Source organism: Eublepharis macularius, chromosome 7 (assembly GCF_028583425.1).
Source record: "Eublepharis macularius isolate TG4126 chromosome 7, MPM_Emac_v1.0, whole genome shotgun sequence".
Taxonomy (NCBI): Eukaryota; Metazoa; Chordata; class Lepidosauria; order Squamata; family Eublepharidae; genus Eublepharis; species Eublepharis macularius.
In genome coordinates, this window is record NC_072796.1 from 44468515 (window position 1) to 44483662 (window position 15148).

General features: G+C 41.4%; 1 protein-coding gene across 3 annotated transcripts in view; it reads left to right on the top strand.

Annotated features, from left to right (window-relative positions):
• LOC129333723 (enoyl-CoA delta isomerase 2-like) overlaps window positions 1-14933 on the top strand; it is an 89449-nt gene extending 74516 nt beyond the window's left edge. For all 3 annotated transcript variants that reach the window (XM_054985573.1, XM_054985575.1, XM_054985574.1), the window contains 3 exons: window positions 4786-4875; window positions 7445-7588; window positions 12602-14933. In XM_054985573.1, coding sequence (XP_054841548.1) covers window positions 4786-4875; window positions 7445-7588; window positions 12602-12757 — 390 coding nt within the window. In that variant the 3' untranslated portion in view covers window positions 12758-14933. The remainder of the gene's footprint in view (window positions 1-4785; window positions 4876-7444; window positions 7589-12601) is intronic.
• The last annotated feature ends 215 nt before the right edge of the window (window positions 14934-15148 follow it).

The window sequence follows — 15148 nt, forward strand, 5'->3', positions numbered from 1 at the left end:
GGTCTGTAATTTTTAACATTGGTCAAGTCCTGACCCTCCTTCGGTATCAGCGATATATTGGCTTCGTTCCATGAGTCAGGAATCCTTTGATCTTGCATCGCTCCATTCATTGCCTCTTTCAGGAATGGCGCCAGTTCATTAGCCATCACTTTATAAAACTTTGCTGTTAGTCCATCTGGTCCTGGCGCCTTTCCTATCTTCGTTGATTGTATAGCTTCTTTTATTTCTTCTTCCGTCACTTCCTTATTTAATTTCTCTTTCCATTTTTCAGGAATTGTCGGAATTTTTATCTTCTCTAGGTATTCCGCTATTGAATCTTTACTCACTTCTTTTTTTTGATACAATTTTGCACAAAACTTAAAAAAGGCTCTACTAATAGCCGCTTGGTCCATAAGCACCTTATCATCTTCTAGAATTTTACTTATGATTTTCTTCTCCTTCCTTTTTTTTAGTTGCCACGCCAAGTATTTCCCAGGTTTATCTGCACCTTCAAACGACCTCTGATTCATCCTCTTTAAATTCCACTCTAATTCTTTATTGTCCATTGCTGTCAATTGTTCCTGCAGAATTTTAATATCCTGATATGTCTCCCCCCCCCCCCCCGCGGTCTTTTCTTAAGCTGTATCTCTTTGGCTTTTATTTTATCCAAAATTTCAGATCTCTTTTCCTCCTTTTTCCTCCTAGTTCTTGTATTCAGGTCTATTAGTATGCCTCTTATCACTGCTTTATATGTGTCCCATACTTTATTGGTTGGCACTTCTTTGTTCAGGTTATATTGTATGAAAAATTTGGTCTCCCTTCGCAGCAACACAATATTTTCTTCTATTTGTAACAAGTCCTCATTTATTCTCCATCCTTTTCTTTTATTATTTTTCCCAAATCTCCACATAATTGGGTTATGATCTGAGCCTACCTTTGGCATTATCTCCACCTCACTAGTCCATAATATCAGTTCTTTAGAGGCCCAGATCATATCTATTCTTGATAACGTGAAATGTCTTGCAGAGTAAAATGTATATTGTCTATTCTTAGGGTATTGTCTCCTCCACACATCTTCTAAACTTTCTTGTTCCTTAAGCATAAAAACGCCTTTGGTAATAGTCCTCTTTTTTTGTGAGCAGCTTTAGACTGCTTGTCCTCATCCAGGTTTGTAACTCCATTGAAGTCACCCGCCAAAATTATGTGATCATAGGTCAATTCATCTAATTGTTTCTCTAAGTCCTTAAAAAAAATTTCTTTTGCACCATTAGGTGCATAGATCCCGATCAATATTTTCTTAAAATTCCAAATAATTTCCACTGCTAAATATCTGGCTTCTGCATCTTTTAAAACTAGTCTGGGCTGCAATTCTTCTTTTATGTACAATACAACTCCCCTCTTTTTCTTTTTAGAGGCGGCAACAAATTCTTTTCCCAATTTAACAAATTTCAAATATTTTTCGTCCTGCTTTCTAATATGTGTCTCTTGCAGACAAACTATATTGCATTTTTGTTTTGCTAGCCAGTGGAAAGTAGCTTTGTGTTTACAAGGTGAATTTAGTCCATTAACATTCCAAGATATAACTTTACATTCCATGATGACTTTCTTATAGTTTTTGGTAAGTCCTTTTCATTTTCCCTAATAAAAGTCTCCATCTCATGGCCAGATCTGATGCTCTTTCTAACTCCACCAAACTCAAATGTCAGTCCTTCTGGTATTTCCCATCTATATCTGATTTTCAGCTCCTTTAACATCTGAACCAGTTCTCTATACTTCTTCCGCTCGAACAGCACCGATCTGGGCAACTCTTTCATGATTCTCACCACTTTTCCATCGACTTCTAATGGATCTTGAAATTGTTTGCTCACAATTAATTCTCTTGTGCTTCTAGTCGTAAATTGGACAATCATGTCCCTTGGTAACTTCCTCTGAGCTGCAAATCTGGAATTGATTCTATACACCACGTCCAAGAAAGCTGCAATTTCTTCCTCTTCTTTCCCCAGGTATTCTGCCAAAATTTCTGTAATCTGCTCTTGGGCTGATTTTCCCTCTACTTCTGGGACCGAGCGAAATCTGAGTTGTTTTTCCATCTGTTTACTTTCTGCAACGGCCATTCTGTCTCTCATCCCTCTTATTTCAGGCTTTTACACGTCTGTTAAAGTTTCCACCGTTTCCTCTACTGCGTTGACTCTCTGCTGTGTAGCTTGTAGGTCATTTTGTATTTTATCCATACCTTTTGTCAGTTCTGCCATCTCCAATTTAAGCGTCTCTTTAAAGTCTTTTAATTCTTTCGCCATCTCTAGCATCATATTTAAGCTCTTTATTTCCCTCTGAAACTTTTTAATCCAAATTTTCCATCGTAGTTTGCCACTCTTTCTTCGACATCGTGGGGCTAGCTCTGCTTCGCTCCCACGAGTCTGCCCTTTTCCTTAAATTCATGATGCTACTTTTTTACTTTCTTTTATTTTTAAAAGTCCGATTGCAGTTTATTTTTCTCAAACGCTGTTTTAAACTGTCCAAAATGTCGGGCGTTTTTTCTCTATGGTTTTGTACTGAAGCGCTCGCCCTTACCTTCTTTAAAGATGGCCTACTTCCTTTTTCATTGAAGTCGCCAGTTGCCCTCTTTCAAAATGGCATCGCCCTACTTCCGGCGTTTAAGAAAAGGGCCCTTCTCTTCTGTCTCTTTATGGTTCTGACGTACTTCCTGTTCCTCTCCGTTGCACAGCAGTTCTCGCGATTTTTAAGCTTTCTCACAGTCTACTATCTCTTCCCAGCCACAGGTATGTAAACAATAATCCAATTTCCGCGCTAGCTTCTCCTTACAAATTTACTTTTTCAAATTTTTTCTTGCCGGAATCTTCCCCCTTATATAACTAGTCTGTTGCAGTTCTTAAATCCGCTTTTGCCTCTTATTTCTTTTTAAAATCTGTCCCGTACTGAGAGATAGCGATCTTTACCTCCTTTAGCATTTTTCTTGGGTTGTAGTCGCTGCTTCTGTTATCTGATCGAATCCAGCCCCTTTGCTGTTTTGCTGAAGCTTGGGCATGTAGGTCTTATGCCAAAATTTGACTCCAGAACCACTGCAGAGATCTTGGCAACCTTTCTTCGGGTGGGACCTCAAGGGTGGGTGGGAGTTCGTTGTGTAGAACCCCCCCCTCACCCGAGATCAACGCGCCCTCAGGTTCTCGAGCGTTCTCGCCTGTTCTCCGCCTGAGAACAGGTGGCTACGGGCAATTTGCGCCCCTCCAGCCTTCAAAACAGCGGCACGGACAGCTCAGCTCTTAGAGCTGCGTTAGACCTTCATGGATCCTAAGCCGGAAGTCTTTCATAAACCACATTCTTTCTTGATGCTCTGAAGAAGAAGAGAGGTAGGAGGGAGCTGACAGCAAACATGTGAATCTGACAGTCCAGGTTCATGCACACCTTTATTTAATTGCGGTTAATTGGGTGTCTGAATTCTGCTAGAATGTAGCTACCTCCATTCTCTGTTTTGTGTTAGTTTTCTCCTAGCTGCTGAAGCGCAGGTAAGACGAAGCATTATATGAGGTGTGGGTATAAAATGCTTTTGTATAAGGGTCCAATTTGAAATGTAGTAATAGTATATTTACACTGATATACAATAGGCTGTCATTTTCTAATTCCAGAAATTTGGGGATATAAAGTACTTCCTTGGCTTCAAAAATAAACAAAAATATTCAAGATAATGTAGGCTGAAAAGATGCATTGACATTGATTTTACCTGAGCTTTGTCATGCATGCCAAGAGCTTGCATATTAGCTTGATTGGTCCCACAAGTTTACCTGGGAAGTGTAGTCGGAGACTCCTTCCCCTCTCTGTGAGAAAGGATGGTTGAGTAGCAGCAGCGGCAGCAGGTTCAGCAGTTCCTTCTGCCCCTATTTGCCCCTCGCTGGCTGAAGAGCTGGAGGAAGCCAGCAGGAGCTATTGCAAATCATTCTTCTAGGCAGAAGCCTACCGAATGCAAGGGCCCTCAAAGACCATTCGGGGGCGGGCAGCTGCTGCTCTCTCTTAGGGCGCCCTGTGTCTGGCAGGCTGCCTGCCCCCAGGGAGCTGCACTGGAGAAAGCTGCCACGTCAGCAAAGCTCCAGCCACAGCAACAGCAGAGGGATCTGCTGCTGCTGCTCTAACATGCCCTCATTCCAGTTTTCCTCTGGGAGCTCGAGGGCAGGAGAAGGGCATGTTAGAGCAGCAGCAACAGCAGATCCGGCTGGAGCTTCGCTGGCACAGCGGCTGTCTCTAGAGCAGCTCCCCGGGAGCAGGCAGCCCACTGGATGCAGGGCACCCTGGGAGAGAGCAGCAGCTACCTGCCCCCGAATGGTCTTTGAGGGCCCTCGCATCCGGTGGGCTTGTGCCTGGAAGAATGATTTGCGATGGCTGCTGCTGGCTTCCTCCAGCTCTTCAGCCAGCAAGGGGAGCTGGTGGCGAGCAGCGGCAGAAGGAGCTGCTGAGCCTGCCACCACCATTGCTACTCCACCATCCATTCTCACAGAGAGGGGAAGGATTCTCCAACTACACTTCCCAGGTAAATTTGCACAGACCCACCACGTGTAATGTGTCACTCGGCTCTGAGGAGTCAAAGGTGGGTCTCGCTGTTCCTTTGTACCTCATACAAGTCACAAAAATTCTGGGGTTTGTAGCTAGAGTCATGTTTGTTGCCTAACTGCATTTAAAAGCCCTCTAAGGAAACTGTAATTATTACCCATTGTTTATAGAGGCTCTATCTGAAAGTGACACATTAATGCTTGGGGTCTCCATTTTAATTGAAGATTCTGTTTTCTTTTTACACAGGCTACATTTCACACCCCCTTTAGCAATCTGGGTCAGAGTCCAGAAGGATGTTCTTCATATGTATTTCCAAAAATTATGGGCTTAGCAAAGGTGAGATCCTGTTAAAATTTAGTACTCTGTCCATGCTCATTTTACCACAAGAAAAATTCATTGATGGTTTATAAAACAGTCGTTTCCTGATTTTGCTCAGGCATTTTTGATAAATGCAACCCCTCCCTCTGCCCAGATTCCCTAGTAATCCATGTACAGACACTTATATAGTCCCTGCACTATATTCCGAGGAACCTGCATAAGTTGGGGGAAGAGCTTGCCACTGCATTGCCATTCTCTCTCCCCTACCACCATTCACATTTATTCTATTCACTTAGAAAAATGCTAAGGAAAGGAATCAAGCTATATTGCGGTAAGCACAATATTGTGAGGATGCATGCTTTCTAGGTTAGTGCTGTCTTGGATATAGAAGCTATCATAAAGCTCAGAGACCAATCATTTTTATTCAAGCTATAACTCTCTTGGTGTGCTATATGTGATCTTAGGTAGGTAGATAAGAGTATTTATTTTTTTAGTGTATTTATATTCTACTTTTCTCCCCCCGCCCAAAAAAAGACCCAAAATAGCTAACCATACAAAAAGAAAAAATACATCGAAATGAACAAGAAAGGGAGGGTAAGCTTCCGATTGCCAAGCCAGTCTTCTCTCTCTGATAGCTGATCTTTTGCCCAGCTACAGGTTCCTAAACAAAGGACAAGAGCCCTTCAGCCTGCACCTCTGGGCATGCTCCGTCTTACATACCTTTGTGTTGACAGGAGAGCAAACTCCGCAAGATATTACTTAGCAGCTGTTAACTAGCAAGTGTTTTCCAGTTGCTCCCCTTATAATGAAAAGTAGGCCATATTTAGTCTACTTTCTTTGGCACAAAATGGCCTCTCTGTCTAATAGCACAGGTACATACCAAATATGTTATAATTTGTGATGGATAGGTTAAGTTCCACCTCTCCTGAGAACAAACAGCCAAAGAATGCTAATGGAAAGCTGGTTGCTGGTGGCAGTTGAGATCTGTTAGAAAAGTTAAAGGGGAGGGAGGGGTGATATTTTAGGCTGCTAAAGAGAAGAAGCAGAGAAATCTGTGTTCTGACACCTGTTATTTCGTATTGTAACCACCCACTGTTATGAAAGTATGGGGTTATACATTTGCATCTTGATAAAAATGTATCCAAGTATTTAAATCACTCACTCCTATGTTGTTCATCTTGTAAATAAAAAGTTTTGTTTTGTCTGCTTAAACCATGTTGACTGGCTGCCTAATGTCTCAGGGAAAGAAAAGCATAACACACATCAACCTTTCTGGTCACAGCCAATAACTAATTAACTAAATGATGGCAACATATTAGGGAAAGAAACACTGAGTTCCCTGCCTTAAATAGCCCTGGGCATTCAGCTGGGTTGAAGGATAGTGAATTGAGGGAACTGGCTGTCTGGTGAAGTCCCTGGGGGAAGGAGAGAGGTGACAGTGTGTGGATTTGGCTCTGGGATCTCTGCCTGATAATTAGGGACTAGACAGGTTGTATATTGTAACTTCCCTAAACTACTTGTGTAGCCCAGAACCTGAGGAGGGAGGTTTAAAGTGGGTAGCAATGGGATTGGATGGTCATGTAGCCAGAAAATGGCATCTGAGACATGATGTCTTGATTCAGATGTAATGATAAAACCATGGATTGCTACTATGTGAATAAGTCTCCTGGAGACACTTGGGCTTGAGTGTTTCCTTCTTCCTTCTTCCCTTTGCAGATGACCAGATTAGCTCTCCTAGGTTTGTGGCAAACTATAATTTGTTTCACTCAAACTGGTTTACACTTTATTTTCAAACAGGGACAAGTGGTTCATTGGGGCACCAATTTGGAGGGGGTTACAAGTGTGGCTTGTGCAAGTTGTCATCTCCCAAACTAAGTCCAAGGCAGGCTTCAGTCCATGAGAGGAGTCACATGCTCCTTCTCCATGGGTGTGTGTGTGTGTGTTGGCATGCTCGCTTTCATTTCAGCTGATGCTGTCAAGCTCCAGCAGTCACCCTGCACAGGAAGGGGGCATAGTTCCCTCCCTCCCCACCATATTTGTGCAATTGCCACCCAGCTCCAAGACAGGCTGTTCTGGGGAGAGGCAGCAATGGTACATGTGTGTGGGAATATGTGCTTACTCTTCTGTTGTGCTCCCCACACTTAGGGTGGCAAAAATGTTGTGGCAACCTTGCTTTCAAATCAGGTTTCCAGTTTAATCCTAATTTGGAATCCTGGACTGCAGGGAAAATGCCAGATGTAGTTTGCCAGGTCAGGCATAACAGTGAACTATGGTGTGCCATGAAAGCAGAAATAATTTGTTAACTGGTGGCATGTGAAGGGAGAGGCAGAGGAGGGAATGCATGAACACACAAATCTCCAGGTTTAGTTATATTTGACCTAAGTGCAGTTGTTCTTGCACCCAAACTGATTGATACTCTCCCAGAAAGCAAGCCCCCCTAACAAGACTATGAATGCTACAGAATATTGAAAAGAATACTAAAATCAGCAGAAGGCAGTTGACATAACAAGTTAGACTGGAAAGTTTTTTTCTGTTGGCGTATCATATTTTTTTGCAAGCAACAGTGTCTTGTTTTCCTTTCATTCAGGCAACTGAGATGCTGCTTTTCAACAAGAAGCTGACTGCTGCTGAAGCCTGTTCACAGGGGCTTGTTACTGAAGTTTTCCCCGACAACACCTTCCAAAAAGAAGTGTGGGCAAGGCTAAAAGCTTATGCTAGTCTCCCCAAAAATGTCAGTACTAAAAAGAAAAGTGTATATATCCCATATTTAGAAGCATGTGGTATGTCCAGACTCCTCGTAGGCCTGGAGTTCTCTACAGCCAGCCATTTGCTCCAAAGTATCTCCATGGGTGGCCTCATAAGCATGTTGTAGCTTTTTGTCTGTGTACATGCAAATTAGGATGTTAGTGAGTAGAGATGGGCACGATCCGAATTACGATCCAAAAAACCCCACGATAATGGCGATCACGCGATCGTGACTCAGCGGATTGTGATCGGCCATGGCCAACGATCCAGCGATCGGGAGGGGGCTGGATTGGGGCTGGATCATGCTCGGATCGGGAAGCCAGACACTCAGGCGCCAGTAATCTATTCCCGGGGGAATGGAGCCAGGGGAATGCCTGAGCTGTGTTTCCCCTCCTTCTGTCGCCCTGGAAACCCGAATGGAAGCCCAGCTTTCCTTGATCAGCAGGAGATAAAGAGAATGGCCGTTTCCGTAATGAAAGCTGAGCAGCACAGAGGGGAAACCCCCACGGAAACCAAACAAAACATCAATCAGTTAATAAACTTTGAAAGTTCTTAAAGTGCCAGTGCAATATACAGTGCAAACTCTTAACATGAAAAGTATCAAATTCATTCAAATTACATTCATGTACAGTAGCATAAACATTCAGATAAACTCTACAGTAGTAGTTGTAAACATTCAGATAAACTCTACAGTAGTAGTTATAGCAGCATAGACAGAAAGTGTCCAGAAGTATGCACAGACTACAGAGGTAAACCCCTCCTAATGACGATGTTCTTGCTGTCCTTTATTCCATATTCTTCCAACAGGGATATATAAGAAGCTAAGACCTTTATCCTCCACGCTCAATCTGGGGCCGGCTGCAAATCACAGATTTCGTGCCCACTTCATCAGGAGCGTGATTTATATCCCATCCATTATTCTTATTCACAAACGCGTTAAAGAACAGGCAGCAGCCAGACTCCAGGTTGACTAATTAGCAATCTTGATTGTGAATAAGAATAATGGATGGGATATAAATCACGCTCCTGATGAAGTGGGCACGAAATCTGTGATTTGCAGCCGGCCCCAGATTGAGCGTGGAGGATAAAGGTCTTAGCTTCTTATATATCCCTGTTGGAAGAATATGGAATAAAGGACAGCAAGAACATCGTCATTAGGAGGGGTTTACCTCTGTAGTCTGTGCATACTTCTGGACACTTTCTGTCTATGCTGCTATAACTACTACTGTAGAGTTTATCTGAATGTTTACAACTACTACTGTAGAGTTTATCTGAATGTTTATGCTACTGTACATGAATGTAATTTGAATGAATTTGATACTTTTCATGTTAAGAGTTTGCACTGTATATTGCACTGGCACTTTAAGAACTTTCAAAGTTTATTAACTGATTGATGTTTTGTTTGGTTTCCGTGGGGGTTTCCCCTCTGTGCTGCTCAGCGTTCCTTGATCAGCAGGGCTTCCTTCCAACCACAGAGCAGCAAAGCAGTCACCAGCTGGGAGAAGACACCCAGGGGAGGGAGGGGGAAGGGGGTGTTCTGTAGCCATGGGCACTCCAATCTCATCCCTGCAAACCCTGATAGGCAGCTCTGACGGCCAAACACAAGATGGCCAAACACAAACACAGATGCCGCCGGCATCACCCACCGTTCTTTTCTCGCCAGCACGCTCCCTTTTGGCCTGGTGGGCAGGCACATGGGGGGTGCTGCCAGCGAGCAGCCAGACCCCTTGCTGCCTGAGGGGAGGCGGCTCGTCGCCATCTCCCCATGCCCACTGGGCCCGGTGGCCGCCGCCAACACCCACCTTCCCACATAGCTGGGAATAGCAGCGCGCCCTGCTTTGGCCTCCACGATCCACGGATTGGGAACAGGAGATGATCGGTGTGGATCGTTTAGTCGGGATCGTCACCGGCACCGATCCACGATCAGCTGGATCGGCAATTTTTTTGGATCGTGCCCATCTCTATTAGTGAGGGTTTTTTTACTTACAGATTTTTCTACAGTTCAGAAATACTGCTGTCTTACTCAATGATAACACTGAACAAAAAAATGTTGTTGACTCATTCATCCTTGGGATAAGTTTAAGCCAGTCAGTAGTGTTACTAAATTTTTGAATTTTTAAAAATGCAAGTTAAAAATAAACAGGTCCTGGCATTATTTTTAAAAGTTATCTCTCAGATTTGGATTAAAACCCCAGACAAGTCTTAGACTTGGAGCCACTCTTGGACTTGGTACATAGCACAAAACTAAATCTCTCCCAACCTCAATTTCAATTGCAGAATGGGGTGGACTTTTTCAGAATTTGACACTCCTATTTTGGTGACCCTTTTTATTTGTTGTTCTCAGAATTGTTCAGATAGCAATTAGACACAAAAGAAACTGGACCAATCAGCTTTTATGCTTGAATCTAAGTTAAGTGCCACTACTTTCACAATTTCTGTATATCAGTCTGGATAGAGGCTCCTGGGAATCCTCTAGCAATTTGTCTGATGGAAGTCTGTGCACATTTTTCCATTTAATTCAGGTGGTTTTCTTATCTACCACACATTGTACATGTTAAATTATAAAACTGTAGCATTATTTGATCTTGATCTTGTAAATGCTGTTTAGCTGTCAGATCTGTCAAGAATCTTCAGTAAGACAAACAAAATATATTTAGGAAAACTGAGCATAAATCCTAGTTTCTAGGGGGGTGGGGGAACCAACCACAATTGGTGCTTTGACTAATACTGAAATTGCCATATACATCAATACCAAAGCAGTCTATTAAAAATGTGCATTTCTCAAGTCCTGTTCAAAAGCAAATGTACATCTTCTAAAATATTTTTGGCATAGACTCAGCTGGGCTTCTCTGGGCAATATGTAACAATGATTTTGAATGACCAGTGAGATCCTAGTTGATTGCCCCTGGCCAAGCAAACTTTTCTATTTTAAGCAGGGTATGTGTCCCAGATCTGAAAGGATGGGAGGATTCTTTGAAGGAAACATCACACAAGGGATGCAGGACCAAAGCTATATAGAGTTCTAAACAGTTGTCTTATCTTGGTTCTTTTTTAAAATCAGATCTTTTTCTACCAGACAACAAGTTGGTTTTCGTCTATCATGTTCTCCTGCGTTCTTTTAAAAAAAGATACAATAACGACTTCCTTACCACAGAGGACTCTTATTTTCATCACCTTCCTGAAAAGAATTTATTCATATTTTGATGGCATTATTGCCATATCGGAATAACAGTACGAGATTTCAGTGGGATTTGCTTAGTTTATCTGGAGATCTTGTGCATAGGGTATATGAATCGGGTCAGGATAAAATTAATTTTGTGAATTGGATCTTGCAAATCTATTAGCAGAGTTGCTTTCCTCCCGCAGAAAGAAACTTCCCCTGACGCAAAACATTCAAGAATCAGGGGAGAGCTCTTTTCACCAGCTGAAAACATTTCAACTAAAGAATAGATCTGTGTGATACAACCCAATGAATGTTTTTGCTAATAAGAAAATTGTTTTTTGTTAATTCATACTGTATTATCCTCTGCTTGAGAATACTTAAAGATAAAATACAGCAGTGGCCTGAAACTATACTGATTATAACTGAAACTAGAGTGTCCTGGGTTGTTTCACCATAGCCTACAAATCCCTTAAGACATAATTACTTAGGTTCAAGCATTTTTTTTTGTTAAATCTAGTTAAATCTGCATATATGTAATAACTTTTGTCTGTTTATAGAGATAGCTCTTTTACATAGCCTGCTATTATAATTATTAACACTAAATTGCAATCAGCAATCTAACTTGAGTTTGTACTTGTGAAATGCTGTGTGCTGTGATACCGGAATGAATACAAGCAAAAATGCATGAAGCCATCAACATCACTTACTCTACACTATTCCCTTCCTGTTTTGCTTTCTATAACAGCAGTCTTGATTCTGAATTGAGCCACTTTGGTGTAGTAGTTAAGAGCAACGGGACTCTAATCTGGAGAACTGGGTTTGATTCCCCATTCCTCCACTTGAAGCCTTGGGTCAGTCACAGTCCTTCCAGAGCTTTCTCAGTTCCACCCACCTCACTGGGTGATTGTTGTGGGGATAATAACATCCTTTGTAAACCGCTCTGAGTGGGTGTTAAGTTGTCCTGATGAGTAGTATATAAATCAAATGTGTTGATGATGATGATGATGAATAAGTGAAGAATTGTTTTTCTATACTATAAAGTCTATCTGTTCATAACTGGAGTCGCTCACAGCAAGTTAATATCATAAATCATGCATGCACTCTTAACACTAAACCTAAGTAGAGTCACGCCTTTCTAAGCCCATTAACTTGTGGATTTAGAAGGGCACTACTCTGCTTACAGAGCAATCCTAAGAGGAGTTACTCCAGTTTAATCCCTTTGAAGTCAATGGGCATAGACTGGAATATCTTTTCTTAGGATTGCACTGTTAAAATGGCTACTCTGTTAAAGGCTATTCTTAGGCTGGAGGATGGTAGGATGGTGTAGGATCCAGCCCAATATTTGCTGATTAAACCTCATCCATGGAGGCTTTTGCAAAGAGCGGTTAGCCTATTCCAGCTAAAACAAATAAAGTGGGCTTTCATCCATAAATGTTTCTGCTAAAATTTAAAAATGTGTGAGTCTTTCAGGCGCCACAAGTTTGTATCTTCAGGGAAGAATCAGTGGGAGAGGACTCAAATCTTCCTCCAACTGCTGTTTGTCCTCTCACCATTCCTTGACCTTTCTCCTCCAACCTTCATCCAGTCTCATAGCTTGGCTGTGGGAAGGGTTGCATAGAGGAAAGCATCAGGAGAAAGGAAAGAGGTTAGGCACCCCCTTCCCATCTGCCAACTTCCCTCTGCAAAGTCCCTTCCCCTGCATTAGCATTACCAGGCAAACATCATTTTTGGAACCTTGTATGTGCCTTCTAAAGTACAGTTCTAGTTCCAGAATAATGCAACTTGGAATGGTGTGTTCCACACTAACTTGGGCTTTTAATTTCTTTCTTTCTATAGTCCCTGGCAATCTCCAAGCAGTTACTCCGAAGCATGGACAAGAAGAAGCTACATGAAGTTAATTCTCAAGAATGTGAATGTCTCAAAGAAAGATGGCTGTCTGATGAGTGCATGAATGCTGTAATGAGCTTCTTGCAGAAGAAATCAAAACTCTAATTTCTTGTTTAGCTGTGAAAAATAGATTTCTGTAAAGCTAATTTCTATCCCCTTTCCTACAAGAACAGTTGTTGCTAAATTAATACTTCAGGAAATATCTAATATGGTACCTTAGTTTTAACAAGGGTAATCTAAGGATATTGATGACAGAGTCACTTAAAACATTAATAATAACCACCTTGGATCTTTATCTCTTGTATCTAGACATGAATTTATGGTACCAAACACATCGCACATTCCAACTTGGGCCATGAGGTGGGAAAACTCTAATTGCTTTACATGCCGAGCAAATCTCTTTGAACACGACAACAACTGTTTGTCTTCCAAAGGGAGTCACTGATTCAATGTCACCAAATTTTGCAAGTTCTTGAACAACTGATTGTTGGTTATGTTGAACTGAAATGCTGTTTGGTGTCCACCTGTTGTAGGAAGGGACAAAAGAAGAAAACAACATAATTTGTGTTAGTAGGACACCTTGATTCAAGTATTCATTTACAAAGGATTATGTATTGGCCAACAGTTTATGACTGTATAACAGTTCCATGTGTCTGATTATTTTACATGACACTTTCCTTGTGCTACAGGTGAATGCAGTTATTTGAAAACAATTGGGCAGACACTTGTAATGTCTCCTCTAAGGCAGAAGAATTAGAAAGTCTGAAAGTATGTGTAGAAGGATTTTTTTTTTAGAATTTTTTTTTTAAAAAAACGGAGGTTAAAACTAAAAATATTTGAAAAGATTTGCATAGGCAGTGTCAGGGCTTTTCTGCACACTTGGCTTATTCCTGATTTTCTTAGCAGTCAATTCGCAAGCATTGGAATCAGTTTGGGTAAGGTTCTTCTGTACATCTGCTCTTATTTCACATTTTTACAGTTGTAGAGTCGGTTTATTTTGTTCTGAATGTGCCTTAAAAATCAGGCTTTCATGGGTGGGTGCCGTCATCATCAGTGGCATCATCAATGACATCCCAGCACCTCCCCCTTATTATTATTTTTGGTGCTTGTTTATATTAATAGATAGATTAATATAAGGGCTGAATGTTTTTTTAAAACACTGGAAATGAACACATGGAGAAATCTTTGCATGGGCAAGCCTAAAAGGGGAGCAGCTTTCCACCTGGGCTGATCCACAGCCAAGAGGTGGAGGCTAGCACTGGCGGGTCAAACCCACTTCTGTTGAGATAGGCCCAGAGAAGCAATAGCGATGTGCTTTTCAAAGCACGCTGCTATTTCTGGCACCTGAAGTGGCTATCCCCTTCTTCTCCGGGTTCACCAGGGCTTTTGCAATTTTTTTTAAAATCATTTTCATATTGCTAGATTGACCTACTTTTGTAATAAAAGGTGCAGCGGGTTTTCCCAATTCCCAGCTTTCATTTTTTTTAAAAAAAGAAATCTACAGTCCCTTCCTTTGCAGAGATAGAAGGAAAAGGGCATATCTCTGCAGGGGAAAAGGCTAGAGACTTTTAAAAATGAAAGCTGAGAATTCAGAAAACCTGCTGCGCCTTTATTACAATGGTAGGTCAATCTATCAATATGAAATTGACAATTTGAAAAAGTAAGTCTCTAGCTCCTCTTGCAAAGATAAAGAAAAAGGCATATCTCTGCAATGGGAAGGGCTATAGACTTGCTTTTTTTTAAAAAATGAAAGCTGGGAATTCAGAGAACCTATTGCACATATTACAATGGTAGGTCAATCTAGCTGTATGAAATTGACGATAAAAAGAGATCAAAACAAAAGAAGGGGGTAAGGAAGGCAGGCAAGGAGGAGTGGTTCAACCATGATGGATGTCCAGTCATCAAAAAATGGATTCGAGATGGATGGGACAAACAAAAACAAACATTGTGCACCAAGAAAAAAAATCGACTCAAAATCAGTTACCAGAACAAGATTGGGGTAAAAGTAGTCTGGAAAGAACCAGGAAAAAACTGGAGGGAACAACAAACCAAAGCGAAAACTAAACAAAAAAAATGTGTGCAGAAATCAGGATAAATTGAAGCAGTATGGGGCCAGAACTGACAGAATAAACCCATGAGGAAAGCCTTCATTCTGCAAACCTTCTTGGTATATTGTTACCTGTATTATGGGGGTTGCTACCTGCTCATCAAATCTGAGCATGTGGGTATAAATCGAATTAATGGCACATGTTGATTTTATTAAACCTTTGTTCTAACTTGACCTTTAATTGCATTTTCCACCTTTAATTCATATACAAGGAGTGACTTCCACCTATTCTATTGCTACAAAGCTACTACCTAGAAAAGTGGTATGGGTATATTTTCCTTAACTTGTGGGCTGTTTTTCTTGTCAGAATCATCTCATCAATTTACTTTGCAGTAGTAGTAGTAATAACAACAACAACAACAATAACTGTGCTTATATACTGCTCTTCT